General features: G+C 35.2%; 1 protein-coding gene across 7 annotated transcripts; it reads right to left on the reverse strand.

Moving 5' to 3' along the window:
* Window positions 1–1,952: 1,952 nt before the first annotated feature.
* LOC113499466 lies at window positions 1,953–14,088 on the reverse strand. Of its 7 annotated transcripts, none has more exons than XM_026879955.1 (6): window positions 13,256–14,088; window positions 11,460–11,570; window positions 7,664–7,751; window positions 3,299–3,401; window positions 2,580–2,606; window positions 1,953–2,234 (listed from the first exon to the last, which is right to left on the reverse strand). In XM_026879955.1, exons 1-6 carry the CDS (start codon window positions 13,975–13,977, stop codon window positions 2,026–2,028), a joined length of 1,260 nt encoding a protein of 419 aa, XP_026735756.1. In that variant the 5' UTR covers window positions 13,978–14,088; the 3' UTR covers window positions 1,953–2,025. The 7 variants fall into 7 exon arrangements, with proteins under 7 accessions (XP_026735756.1, XP_026735754.1, XP_026735753.1 ...); XM_026879953.1 differs by having other exon boundaries at window positions 1,953–2,249; XM_026879952.1 differs by having other exon boundaries at window positions 3,266–3,401.
* Window positions 14,089–15,919: the final 1,831 nt, after the last annotated feature.

A 15,919-nucleotide genomic window follows, 5' to 3' on the forward strand; every position in this document is an offset into this window, starting at 1 on the left:
AATAAAAAAAAACCGAAACTTTTGATTAGATTTTACATGGCTGTTTTCATATAGATCTAAATTTTAAGATTCATTCTCATTTAGGTAAGTTCTGGAAAGTCTTAATAGAGGTTCTTATATTCAGACGCCAAGTTGAAATATTACAAGTAGTCATTTGAAGTCATAAGTTTCACATTAAAGACTCAAGTATATGTGTTAAACATTTTAAAAGGGGCTGTTTTTGAATTTCAACCGCATCTTTACAAAAATGAAAATCTAAATGCAGATTGCAGACAAAGACTTTTATGAAAAACAAAATGTGTTGTCCAACATGCACTTGGCAGGTTTTTATTATCCTTTCCGGACAACGAGTGCACTCGCTTTCTGAGTTGAAATTAAAAAAATAATTAAGCAGCAGCTGTTGTTTGAGACAGGGGCCGTGACCTGACGATTTTTATCTTCTAAAAAGATCTCTTAAATAGATTGTTATTTTATTCTTGGAACGGAAGTTACTAAAACCCTGATGCGATATGAAATTGAAGTAAATGATTTTTTTTTGTAAAATAATGTAAGGTAACACTTAAAAAATCCGGTCAAGTGTGAGTGGGACTCGAGATAGAGAGGGTTTAGTATAAATAGGTTTAAAATAATATTTGTCGGTGTAAATTACTTTATGACTCTTGCTTAACCGTCTAATTTTTTATAGCTTAACTTGTTGTCATAGTGGCAGCAGAATGATGACAAATGATCGTGCTCATCACACAATCGTTAATTGTTGCGGCTCACAGGCTAGTACGAAACCATAATAGGGAACCAGTATTGAACACAGAAACATATCTTGGAGTATAGAATATTAAAGTTATTAGTCACAGAAGCTGCACTTTGCACTACACCTTTTCCCGCCTTAGTTCCAAAGTTAAATTTTATTTCCCTCTTGAAGTTTTAACAAAATAAACCTGTATGTGGCTGAATGCAATGTTCCCTGTGCTAATTCAAGATGGCAGCTTGCCAATTTGCGAACATAAGTTACCTGATTTTGCATAAATTTCTCTATCTAATCTTTTCATTCGACGAATTTACAAAGGCACTCAACGGCCACGTTTTTCGAGGGGTGGTTTTGGCACGGCGCCAACACGCTACTGGCTGCAAATCATAGATGCTTGCGAGATATCACTGTTAGCTGTTTGTAAACAAGTTTGTGTGTCAAAGAGTTTCGAAATGAACACTTTACGTCTTTATTATAAGGAAACAAGAATTTATTAGGTATGTAGATTTACGGAAAACTGACCTAAATACATTGCCTACTGTAGCATAAATTATTTTCAATTGATTTAATCACGGTTAATTTTTAACGTGTGGTGATCGATGCTCAAAACTTCTCTAAGGTGCAATATGGGCTGGTATGAATAAAATCTATAATTAAGATCATGACTTTGTCAAACATTATGTATCAAATGGTCTAAATATTTTTTATAGATTTTTCAGACGTATCTGAGGGAGACAGAGGGAGACATCGAAAGCCCTCGAAGTCTGTGTTTCGTGATTGATTTGAATGGCTTTTCAAGCATGGCAGTTTATTAGGCATGAGGCAAAGATACATGAGATGTCACTGTTGTTCAGGATTGAATTATGTATTCGTGACAGTAGCTTATCCTGGGTTGTTATTTGTCTTGACACCGCTACAGATTTCATTCAGTTCAACTCATCTGTTAATCTGTCCGCTATGTGTGCGTGAGATTGAGAGTGATTTTTTGTACGGAACTTATGTAAGGTCTCTGTATAATATCCAGCCTGCAGCCACACCTATGCGCAATATGAGTTGAATATCCTATAGTTGTTTCCAGTTATATAAGTTCCCTCCTTTTGCTTAATTAATCCTTCCCTATAAATGGAATCGAAAGTAAATAATCTACTACCTAATCTTGTGGGCATTTTAGGTTGTTTTAAATTCAAAAAACCAAATAAAACTCCAATTGAAACTAAGAAGCATCCCATTTAATACTGATCACACAAAGTTGCTAAATAACACGAGATTAAAGCAAAAATTCAAACCACATTATACCTAGCCCTTGGTACAAACGGTACAGGGTTGGCGTCGGGCGTTAGTAGTAGTCTGACGTTGACATTGGCCCTTCGCCACCTGTTCCACATGACGTAATGGTCCTTCCACAGTAGGTACACGGTGACAGAATAACCGCATAGGACGATAGCCATGAAGAAATCCATGGCCGTTTCAGTGATGCGGTGCGAAATGCCTGGAAAGAAATCGACTGATTCATACATAACGTAACTGTCAAACATTTTTGTCACCAAGCAGGTGCTGTGTTTCCCGTAATTTTAGCTTTCATTTTTTTTCGCATCACTGCAATGTTTTTTTCATAAACTGGCAACTTTGACTGACCACCGTCAGATTATGACATTACTGACATCTGTCAGTCGATTTTTGAGCGGGAACGTATTTTAGACTTATTAAGAAATTTTGAAAATTGTTTTTTATGTTTGGTTGCCATCATACGTAGCTTTTTTAATTCCAGTAGAAAAAGTAAAATTAAATAATATTTTCTCCATTACTTATTAATTCGTAGCCGTATTCATATTACCTTGGAGTGACGTCAATGCCGATGCACCTGTTGATAAAAGAAAATCAATCCTATATTACCTACTTAATCTGAAAACTACGAATCGGACACATTCATACTAAAAACTCAAGCTATTAATTCATTCGTACAAAAGTATTCAATCACTCACGATTTTAGGCAAAAAATAATAAAAAAAGAATTTACGATAAATATTACAGGAAAAAATATTTTTTTATACGTTCACCTAAAAAAGTAAAATAAAAAAATAGTCACACGAATAGTCGTTTTATGTATCGTGATTGGAAAAGGATCCATATAACGGATTTCAAAAAAAGTTTATTTTCATATACGGAGATTGTCAGAGGATTGTAAAATTCTAAATCATTGTGGAAAAGGGGCTTGAAAAAGTCAGTTATTTCGCTCGGAAACCAAAGTATAAAATACTTTGACGTAAATATGGTGTATTAGTTTATTGAGATACCAGTATTTAAAACTAAATTGATACTAAACAAACTGACAAACGGGACCAACCCTGAACTAGGTACTAAAGTTACTATTGCGGAAGAGAGACGGCGTTATACAGTGTAGCGCGCTGTTTCGCTTCCACAACTCTCTTACTTCAGTAAGTTAGTCGTACTTAGTATTGCAAACAAACAATGAAAAGTCCTAACTAAAAAAAAAATGCCAAAAAAAGCTAAAAAACACACCTTCCTCTTTTATAGCGCCAGCGTCGAGCTTACCAAAATTGCTGCCTTCAATCACAAAGTATTGTGTTCCGACGATGCATACAGCGAGCAGTCCGGCCGTCACGGTAGATAGAAGCCAGAATATCAGACAATCCGACTGTGGAATAAAAGTTTATGTGAATAAATGTTTTAAAATAAAATCAACAACATTGCGAAGCGTATCGGTCCTTTATTATTGGGAATCATGCTGGAAGATTTAGCTTATTTTGGGGACAGTACCTACAAGCAATTTTCAAACGACGAGTTTATCCTCAAACTACAGAACTTGTATAATTACATTATTATAAGCAGAACAAAGTTATCTGCAAAACAAATCTGGGGTTTTCTTAGGACACAATTCCATGTACATAAAATATGATGAGGATCTGCTAAAACGTTCAGTGAACATCGAAGTTTTGTGTAGGAATCCTAGCGACAGGTGAATTCAATCCCCTATGGATAGAGTTGATAAAAAAAATGGCATTTAAATATTCTGGACCTAGTGGCAGACGTGTCATTATTGTTGCGTAACTCTTAGTCCGGAGGTCCACTCACACGATATAAGCCTTCAGTGAACGGGCATCGATCGGAAGATTAAGCTAGGTAAGGTAAGCCAGAGATGGGTAACCATTAGTCACTACTGAGGGCCTGCTATCAGCTCCTAAACTAATATCATTGCCGTTGTTGAAGTGAGAAAGCGCATTAAACGTTGTATATTGGCGTCTCTCTTCCACGATTGGAAATGTACTTGTTTAAGAGGTGGTGCAAGGTATTCCTGACTTAACTGGGTATGTGTAAGTAAGAAAAATTTCAGTCTTGGTTTCTACGGAGCTTGTTGGCATAAATTGATCGAACGCCCACTTTTATATCTTTATTTGTGAAGCTCAAAAACAATTAAATCCATTTGAAATAGAATGTAGCCACGTACAAGTGATCTTAACACTTGAGTTTTTTTTTCCAGCAAAACTCTACAGCTGCTGAATTTTCGTTGACGATCTTTTTCGGGGACCATAGGAAACATTATTGGCTATAGGTTGTTTTAAAGTCAATCATCAACTCAACTCATCATCATCAATTAAATTAAAATGTTTCGGCCCATGGTATACCAAATATATCAGTGTATACTAAACACTGATTAATTGGTTGAGAATACATTCTCAACCTTTTTACTGAGTATCCCAGGCAGTCCTTACTAAGACTGGATTGACGTCACTACTATGTTTCAAATCTGTTTCTTTCATTACTACAAGTTCATTCATTAGATCGTAACCAAAACCATGTCTTAAAGTCATAAAACAATGGACAGCTATAACCGAATTGTTTTTGCTGTTCCAACATGAAATATAGCAGTAACTAACGAAGGGGGGTCCGCGTCAGTAGGGTATTTGTCAAAAGTGGTGCCTAATGCCCGCCGAACCCAAGATTTGAAGCGACAGTGTTATATGGCTAAGATATTTCATCATCTACTTCGTGACTGCGATATTTCCAAAAGACTGGCTGTTGTGAATCGATAATTTGAATGAATTTATGGTGTTAAATTTTGCTTGAATGATCTTGTTACATTTCATAGAGGTGAAGTATTTATAATAGCAATCTTTTCCCTACTAGATATTTCATGGCATTTCTGAGTTAGGTGTGTTAAAAAATTTAGGAACGCGACAAATTACCTACACACTGTCTAATTCGAAGATATCAGCAAAAAAAAGCTAAAATTTAAACCATGTAGTTAGTATAGAAATCTAACATACAAGCGACTTTTCCGCACCTATCCCAGTTTTGAAAGAGGTATTTGCTTTGTAGATTACATAACGAGCCCTTATGAGTTAAATAAATAAAAAATCTATTTATAGCTTCAAAGCATTTGATCCGCGTACAGAATAAAGGTCTACGCAAAAATGATAAAATTTAAATAATAATAGCATGCCGCGGAAAACCTGCCAACATTATTAATTTCGACACACTCAACTTTAATATATTCTTCGTACACAACAAAGCAAAACCGAAGCGACGTTCAGTGTAATTCAATAAATGACAGTCTGAAGACAGAAATCCAATATATGCGTGTTGTGTCACGTCAACTCGCGTCAGCCACCTTTGAGACGCCATCTTGCGGTCAATGGCGACGCATGAGATATTGTGGACGTTTGGGGCGACGGTTAATTTTGAATGATGTGACGTCACGCTTCGAAATTTAATTTGATGTCTGCTGAAGTGTTGTTTACTTTGATGTACGGCAGAAGTTTGGAGGAAGTCTGCATGATATTGAAATAAATAATATTGCTTTTACATATTGTGGAGATTCAATTACAAAAACTTGGCAGAAAACAATTATACATTCCGCCTACAAGTCCACCACAAATTCTGGGCTCTAAATACCTAATGGCATAAAAAAACAAAACTCTATCACCCTACGTAACAACTAGACACCAAAGCGAAATAAAAATACCCTTATCTTTTATCAAACTTACGAGTTACGTCACCGAAACTTCAACGAGAAGTTTTCCACATTTCTTAGACACACGAAGACTTTGTCCCCGAAATCGATTATTATCACGTCTTCGGTGACAGGAATTGACGTGACAAGGGCATATTGAGAGCCTTCGACGAACAACCGTTTGGGGTCCCATTTATTGAGACTGGCTCCCTTGAAAACTCCTTCAATATTTCCACGTTTTAACTTTTCAATGAAGCGTGGTACTTGAGGTGATTTCTTACTTAAGATTGGTTTAATCGACATCTGGTGTATTAAATACTGATTTTCGGAATTGTTTTGTGCGGATTTCAAGTTGTTTTGTTTGTCTGTATGCTGTGATATGGCTAGTTCTATGGAAAAATGAAATTTTGCCCTGAATACAGTCTTACATCATATTAAAACATTGTTTTGTACAATTGAAAGCTGTTTCGCTTTGAGTTCTCAAATCGTAAATCCTATGTTTCTTGATGTTTTGAATCACTTTTTTTATTATTAATTATTTCTACTGTACGTGTGTATGCCACTAAACTCATCATAAGCGCTGGGCCAATTTGAATACGTTTGGATATCGCCCTGTATTGTTTGAATACACAAATAAATGACGAATATTTTACATATTATTATAACATTTTTGTCGGTAAAAAGTAATTCCTACTGAAACTATTCCGTCTACACAGAATAAGCGGAACCAGATAAGTACATCCCACTTACATTTTTTGTTCTTCACGTATATTGATTCTGTCACTTGCTTATAAATACAAAACTTAGGCTAATGGACTGTCTAAAATATAAGATGAGATTATCAGATGTCTAAGTTTTGTCACCAATTATGAATTTTTTGTTTTTTGGTTTTAAGATTTGATTTGATTAACTGCTTTTATTGTTAGAAATGTTTCTCTCAAGGTTGTCATGTAATATATGGTTAACGCCAAAGTAAGCATGTTATTAGCCCCAAAATTGATCATCGTTTTTACTCTAAGAACCGTTGCTTAATCCCGATGCTTGGTATTCGTTGCAATAGCGGCAAAATAGATACATAATCTGATAATATTTTCTGTTTATAACATACAGCCTAGTGATAGACAGACAAAAAGCAGAGCCTATGTAATAACGTTCCATTTCATCGTTCCACTTAAAAAAAGCATTGTATTTGGAAATCGTATTTTTTCAATCCTTTTAATTAACAGAACAGGCTCCACCCTCACTCAACATATTCCCCAATAAGAATATCTATACAAGGTCTAATGAGATCCCAAACTCTTCATTACGGTACCTAGAAATTGGATAAACTAATCAATTTATTATCATTTGCTTTTCTACAGGGCTTTGCTAACAGTATTAGGGCTAGTCTAATCGTATTATTGTGATGTTAATTTGAGGGTACAATCGTCGCTCGGGTGTTCGGCGAAACTATACATGTACCAAGTGAAACTGTCTTCGTTATACGGTATGTATGAAACCAAAACCCGAGGTTAAAAGAGGTATGTTATAAATTTAAGTTGTCTCTCTGTCTGTCTATGGCATTGAAGCGCCTGAATGGATTGAGTGATGTCAGTTAAGTTTTTTTTTGTGTTAAAGATGAACTTATATGATGTGATCAAATGTTTGATAAAATCGGTTGAAACGTTTAAAATTTGTGGAGGATTTCTTCTTGAAATTTGAAGCGGACTGAAAAATAATATTGTTGACTCTCAAGTTCTTAGCTTCGTTTGATGAGAAATTTAGTAGAAATTCGATTGTCAAGAGAGAGAGAGAGAGTATCAAATACACTTGTCTTTGCAAAATCAGCTGAAGATGATTCGTCATGTGGGTTAAATTACTATCGACCTTTTCTTATTATAATCATTTGATAACAATATTTTTAAATTGGTCCTTTTAAAGGATAAAGGACCAGTTTCGTCACTCACCTGCAAATGGCTCCTGTTCCTAGGATTCCCAAACCACAGTCGGAGAGCTTGTAGGACCGTGTACCGCGGCGTGCGGATCGCAGGGTAACTGAAAAATACGGAATTTTAGACAAGTTTAGGGCTTCACTCGGATTTTTAGCCAACACTGTAGTGTCGGTGTAAATTTTTGAAAAGCTTCCATTAATAGCGTGTGAAATCGGTTAAAACCTTTTTTACTTTATTTTTTTTAGATGAACTATTTAAATGAAGTCATGATTGCAATGGGTTGTAACAGTTTTGGGAACGGAATAAAATGTATTTATTTAAGTATTTTTTAATATTGATGCAATAGTGACGGAAGAGCAGGGCTAAGCTACAGCTGCACAAGTTGAACGTGGTCTTTCGTGTTTCAGAAGGCACGTTAAATGGGTCCCGGCTGTTATTGTCGAAAGAAAAGTCGTATTAAAAAATGTAAGAAAAAGGGTCCACAAAGTCTACCTTCAACTCAATTTAATTCTATAATTAAAATAAAGAGAAGTAACTACATGAAAATAAACTTTATTTTTATCAACAAACTTTTTTGAAAGAATATTGAAAACATATTTTCGTTTTAAAAATCCTGTTGTTATATTTTAAATATTTTATGAGTGTGCTATAAACAGTCTTCTTATTTTATAGTTAGTTGACACTTTACTCTTTGGAGACAACGAATTTGTCTTTTCGAGTTCATTTTCAACGCCAAGGGAAAATCCGAGCAACGTACGTGCCAAATTTCAAATGGATGAACTTACATCTTGGCTCTATTACTTTTGCTCCGCACTTGAGATTTAACGTTGAGCCAGTGAATAGCCAGGTTTAAAAATCCTGGCAGTATGTGCAAGGAGAAATAGCATTAAGTTCTTTATCAAACTTTTTGAAGTTTTTAGTTCTTCTATTTAATTTTTAATCAAGTTTGACTGCACGGATAGCCGAGTGGTTGAGGTGACCACGCCAAACCCACGGAGCGCGACGTGTCGCAGGTTCAATCACAGCGTAGGACAATCATTTGTGTGATTCACGCGGTCTCGTTCTGAGTCTGGATGTCTTTTATATGTATTTATACTTATATTGCACAGAAATACACACTTAGATAATAAGTTGTTGGAAAGTTCTTGTACAAAGGTGAGCTTAAACCAAAGTTGGGTTCTCTTAAAGCAAACCGTAGAGTGATTTAATATAGAAGGAAACCAAAAATCTTTGTACTTGAAGGTTTGTGGAACCCCTCAAAACACAAGGATTAAATGCTTTAATGCAGGAGAGATCTTTTAAACAAAAATGTCGTCTCATTTCCCATTTCAGACAAACAAGATTTTTCATTTTTCTATGTTTTACCACTGTCCATAATTTTGTGTTTATTTGTAGAGTACACAGAGATACATTTAAACGTCCAGACCCAAATTAAGTGGGTCGTTTCGATACATAGTGAATGAAGCCGAAGGCATAATCTAGTACCACAATATTGCAATTGAAGGAATTAAATTGTAGCTAGAATTTACCTGAGCATAGGGTTGTCAGATGCAGACTTTGCTGTTGGCTAGAGTTAGCATATATTGTATTGCTGTAGGAGTTCTGTTTGCTAGTCATGTATTTAAACTGGTTTGCTATAGTAGTTTTTCCTCTATTAAATATGGGCAGTTTTGACTGATGAAACAATTACGTTCAGCCCATTTCTATTGTACATAAAAAGAAACTAAAAAAATTGCCATTCAATTACCAATATTCAAAGTGCTCAGTAGTGTATTTTTTTGAAATTCAATATTGATATCAAACCTCTTTCTTTTAAGTGACTTAGTGGGAGTTTAGTTCTGCCAAAACTAGCTAGTTTATGTATAGCTAGTTAGACAATACCAGCCTATACAAGCCCGCCTATGTTAAAATTTTTATGTATATTCTCTCAATATTTTTATCTTACCTTTGACAAAACACAACGCCCTATAAATTTACTCTAAGAGCTGTATTTTCTATTTACCTGTTCTTTTTTAAAATCTGATTCTGCATGGCTGTAGTCAGCAAAAATGTTCTGATAGATACTAATGGATCCCACAATCGTTGTATTAGTAACTGGAATCACTAGTGCATTTAATTAGCAAGCTATCATCATCTAGCCAACCCTACCTGATGGTTCAGCGGCGACCAGCCCCAGGCAAGTTGGCAAACTGTTCCACTCCATTTGAAACTGTTAAATAAGTTTTAACAATCGAATATCGGGAACTGCTCGTTCACGTTTTTGTCCATTTATTGGCGATATTATTTTGTTTCGTAAATACGTAATTGCTACAGCGTTTATAGTGAAACTAGCTGTTGCCCGCGACTTCGTCCGCCTGGTTAGAAGATATAAGTTATGATTTATATCTGCTCTGTTTTTTCCACATTTTCCATTGTATCTTCACTCCTATTAGTCGCAACGTGATGGTGTATAGCCTAAAACTATTCAACAAAAAGAATTTTTCAATTTGAACCAGTAGTTCCTGAGATTAGCGCGTTTAAACAAACAAACAAACTCTTCAGCTTTATATATTAGTATAGATTAGTAAGTATAGATAAATTTCGATTCAAATATTTCTATTGGCTATATCTGTGCTATTCGTCGAGTTATTTAATGGGAAATATATTGAAATGTAGGCATTCCAGTGAAGGGACGCTCCGCGATTTAGAATTTCAAGACCTAAGTATTCTGAAACGTGCATACTTGGAAATATTAAAATACCGTTTCGTATTTTCCACTGCGTTACACACAGAAAATGAATATTTAAATCTATGTCCATATTGTCCATACTAATATATAAAGGTGAAGAGTTTGTTTGTTTGTTTGTTTGTTTGAACGTGCTAATCTCAGGAACTACTGGTTCAAATTGAAGAAATATTTTTGTGTTCAATAGACCATTAATCGAGGAAGGTTTTAGGCTAGGTATATATAATAACGCTGCAACTAATAGGTTCGAAGATACAATGGAAAATGTGGCAAAAACGGGGAAAAATATTAATCTTGAGGGCTTTTGTTCAAAAATTCCTAACTTATATCTTCTAACCACGTGGACGAAGTCGCGGGCAACAGCTAGTATAATATAAAAGAGGAAGCTTTTATTATAATATTTAAATTTAGCGACTCCTGTATGCCATTATAATTTAATATATTATACTCACTCATAGCTCGATATGATCAAAGTAGATCAGATCTTCTATTCCGTTCGCGTTGGCTATAAAATGTGTTTGAGTATTCATTGAGAAAACGGAATATCCGAATGAATTTAACTCTTTGCTTTTAAAATTAAACAGTTAAAAAAGTAGGTATGTGGTATGAAAATCAATAAATTAAAAGAAGCTTTCAATTTATCCGTTGCTCTCACAAAAAGGAAGTTGTGCACATCTATTAACATTCTTAATTTATATTACACTAGTCGTTGCCCGCGACTCCGTCTGCGTGGACTTCAGTTAACAGCGTTCGGTGGTCCCCGTTTCCATGGAAATACATCTCCTTAGTGAACTTATATCTTTTACACACCTTTTTAATTTTCCCCCGGGCACTATTTCAAAAATCAGGATAAACGGTAGCCTATGTTTTTTTCATGTCAATGGCTTATGCATGCCAAATTTCATCCAAATCCGTTCAGCCGTTTTTTGTGTATATAATATTAGTTAGAATTTTATTTCGATTTAAAACCGCCAGCGCGTACTTTTATCAAAGTTCAATACATAACTTTTTTTGGAAAAGTCTGTAGGGCCCTAGAGACCCGGCCCGTTCTTATTGGGACAGTTCATAAGAGTACAGGGAACCTACCTGAACCCGCATAGCTCGCAATGGTTCCTGCCCACTTGGTTGAGCCATCTCTCCAGACACGTGAGGTGCACATTCGCCAGCGACCCTTTACAGTTGCATGGCGATATCAATCTGAGGACGAAAATCAAACAAGTCAAACGAAAGCTAAATAAATTACTATCTTGAAATAATTACATACTAACTAAAGATACATTAAATGCGTGGTCGAATAATGGTCGAGTGCCTCTCGGAATCGCGAACAGAAGGTTCGACAAATAAATTTGAGGGGACCTTATAATCATCATTCTTTGAATTTAACTGTCTAGCTACCACGGTTCATGGGATACAGCCTGGACACGAATGGTTGGACAGACAGCGGTGCTTCAGTAATAGGGTTCCTTTTTGTTTCTTTGGGTGCTAAAACTAAGAACCTACCTATGAGTGGAATTGAAATCTATTATGAATTGTTCTGTAATGCAAATTTTGGTCTTAATATAGCCGATGTAAACTTCATTAAATTCAGCTAAACGCCGTTTCATATATCAAGTAATATTGTTCGACAAACTATTCGGACTTAAACGGTTATACAAACAGGTTCAATAAAGCTATGTATTAATTATATCGAAGTTTTGGCTTCCGCCTGAAGCTCGAATAGGCAAGATCAATATTAGATTATTGAAGGTAAACGGTGTAATCGACGAGGGCCTGAGGCAGAAACACTAGATGCATTAACATAGGGGTCTGTTAGTATAATGTTACTTCATTATAACGTAATCCTTACTAATATTATAAATGTGAACGTAACTCTGTCTGCCTGTCTGTCTGTTGCGCTTTCACGTCTAAACTACTGAACTGATTTTAATGAAATTTGGTACAGAGATAGAGTTGACCTTGAGAAAGAATATAGGATAGTTTTTATCCCAGACTTTTGAAGAGTTCTCTTGGAAACGCGATATAACCAACGTCAACGCGGGCGAAGCCGCGGGTGAAAAGCTAGTCATTAATAAACGTGTAACATCGGTGGAACGTTTTTTGGTCAAACGTAAAGAAAAATTTAAAATGATATTTGGTCAAATGAGACTGTGGCAAAACGTTCGTTCGAAGAAATAAAAACAAAATAGGTCAAACATTTTCGGGAATATGAAATTCGGTGAAATGATTTTCGGAATTATGATAAGCAACCCGTGTTAACATAATCGCTTCGAGTTGCTAGGCACACTCATTTTTGGTTTATCCTTTAATCTGTGTTTAATAATATTAACTTGAAAACCTAAGGCAAACCAATGGGCCCAATCGGTCGAAAATGCTACAGGGCCAGAGCTGTCTTGATCCGGTTTGGACTTAATACATCGCCTTATAAACTGTAATATTCTGATATTTGTAAGGAACTAAATCGTAAAAGACGTGTTCAATATTCTATCTTTTAATCTGACTCGGGAAGTCAAGACAAAACGTTGACATATTCTCCAATTTCTGAGAATAGTACCTGAGATGAATGAATGTAAGAATCGGCCTGGAATTCCACCTGCGATCATGGAAAGACCTGCGTTAGTAAAGCGGACCAGCAGACACATTCGAAGTCCAATAAAGAAAACTCATATAACAAAGCTATAAATGCCACGAATGCTATTTTCTTGAAGGGATATGGGAATATGTGATTAAACCATTCACAAATATAATTCACCATGTCCAATCTCTTCAACAGCGTTCACAAAAAACGTACTTATCCCACAGCATGTTTGTCAAGGAAACATCTTAACACAGATATTCCTTCCGAGTAAATAAACATTTGGGTATGTATAAATTCATTTACCAACCTTTCCCTTCCTCGCGTCATACATATTCTGCAAACATTTGATCCGATACTTGAAAGCGAATCTCTCTGAGCTATTCCTAAGTCGGACCTCTCAGAGAGACTCCCCGAAGTCTTCTTTTTATCAGATTTGGACAGCTTAGGTTCAACACCACTGGTTACAATCACTTCATTTGGAAGGTTTATTGGAGCACTTTCAGTTTGGACGTGATTGCAACTAGAGTTGGCAATCTCTTGTGGTTCTGACACCGGACTTATTACTGTGCGTACGTTTTGCACGTTCGAGATCTCGCCTAGAACAATAGCGGTCGGCGCTTCCCTGTTTACTTTGAAACATGATGCCATAAACTTTTTAAGATCGATAAGAGTCGTGGAGTCATCTTTTTCGGCTGTGTCTTCATTGTCTAGGATAGGGATTTTAAGCTCCTTGAGGTTTAAGTTTTTGATAGCTTGTGCAGGTGCAGCAAAGCTTAGAGATTTCAAGGCATTTGTGACATCTTTGCTCGTTATGATGTGTCTTATGCTATGTTCAGATTTAGATATGCCAGGCTTGGCTTGGAGAGGACATTTCGCGTGGTGCACGGCTCCTGGCAGGGTTATCGTTCCGGACGGGCCTGCATCATCGCTTGGGAGAGCTGCTCGTACACTTTTATCATTAATTGCTTTCACTTCTTCCGACGTAGTTTTATCTTCATCTGTTCTTTTATTTTTTTCGTCGTCTTCCATCAATACTTGCGTACCATTTGTATTATTTTAAAGAAAATATAATTAAAATAAATCTTGTATGAATGATGCAGTGTTTGACATATCAATTTGACGTTTTGTGTTAAATTATTTTATTTCGGAATCGACCTCTTTAAGAACTAATTTTGTCCAATGAGTATGAAAGCGAAACTTGGGTAAATACCACCAATATCCAAAGTTAAATATCTCATAGCTCCAGAAACTCTGGCTTCCTAGGTTGTTTTCTCTAATTACCTTCGTTAAACCAGATTAAGCCAGCTTGAACTAGATATAAATAAAGTCTTTAAACAATTCGGAGGCAGTGGCTTTGCAGTGCTTCTGTGGTTGCGATGTTGGTCACCACAGACTGCGGTGAGCCTAATAGAGCACTGGTTATCTTGTTCGTTACGGGATATTTGTAGTATCTTGTGCATTTTGTCGAAACAAACTTGATTTTAAGGAAACGAGATAATATAAAAATATTTGTAAATGTAATCGTCTAAGAGGACTACAATTAGACGATATAATGTATGAGCCGTATTCTATCGTCTAATTTTAAGCAATTATGATAGTTTAATTTGATGATAAATGCTTTTTCTATAACACAATGCCTTCACCGGATTTGACGGTAAACATTTAGGTGTTGCATTTATAAAGAATTTCAGCTGTGGAAAATAATAACAGAAAAAAATCATCGAGTCGGACCAACCCACTTAGGGGTATGAAAAATAGTTACTGATTCTCAGACTTACTTTATATTTAAATCAAATTACATGAAAATAAGAAAAGCCTTTTTGAAGGAGTATGGCAACTAACATATTATAAAAATATTATCGTCTTAAATTTTCATTTTGAAGCACAGTGATTGGGTAAATTAGCAAAATACAAATCAATGTTACTGAATGTATTAATAAAAGTGAAATTTCAGGTATTATTCGCTAATTAATGAGGTAGAACTTACCAAATAGGTTTTAGACATGTTCAATAATTTCACATTGATTTAGAACTTTACATGAACCTATGTATTTATGAGTTTCTAATTAGTTTACCCAGTCGCCTTATATAGGTTACACTTCAACAGAATTTGTCTACGTTAATTAGAGCGTCTACAAACTAAAATGTACATAATTAAATTGGTAGACCTGTAAAAACTCTCTTGTGATCAAACTCAGTCTAATTAATAGCCTGCTATTCAACGTTAGTTCTGCAAACATTGTTGCTTTGATAAAATCTATTTCGAACCAATATACATTTGCTACTAAAATATTACTTCTTCATTTAATTTCACTCTTATCGTGTCTAAGTAAGGTTGTGTTTCGTTTGACTATTCTGAATGTTCCATTTCATGACCGGCATTTCTGAATTTTGTTCTCTTGTATTTTCATTGTGTTGCAATCGTAAAATAGTTGCTTTAATAATAAAAATTAAAGCATAAACGTTGAAAAAGGTTTTACTGTTCGACGTTATTTACTGTGGAACAGATTTTGAGTGTATTTTCGCGATGAATTCATTTAAGAAATTGGAAAATGGCGAAAATATGTAAAATAAAATCGTTTGATTCTCTAAGTAACATGTCTGGGTTTTTTTAGCTCACTTAAGAATCTTAAAAAAGAATTGAAGAGTCTTATTTACATTTCTTTCTTTAAAATAACGCGCAAAGTTTTTTAACTGTCTAGAGGGTTTGTTTACAGACTTTAATGCAGAAACTCATTGGTTAGGCAAACATTAAATATTTGATGAAATTCATGTATTTTTTTTAATATTTGAAGATATTCAATAATTTTGTTTTTTCTTATATTTTCGTTATCTTAAAAACTAAAGCTTATTGTGCATCTCTGCTTTTAATATTGTTGTATCGTCTGCATAATCTATACTTCTATACTTATACTTACTTACTTACTAATATATAAAGCTGAAGAGTTTGTTTGTTTGTTTGAACGCGCTA

Source organism: Trichoplusia ni, chromosome 12 (genome assembly GCF_003590095.1).
Source record: "Trichoplusia ni isolate ovarian cell line Hi5 chromosome 12, tn1, whole genome shotgun sequence".
Classification (NCBI taxonomy): domain Eukaryota; kingdom Metazoa; phylum Arthropoda; class Insecta; order Lepidoptera; family Noctuidae; genus Trichoplusia; species Trichoplusia ni.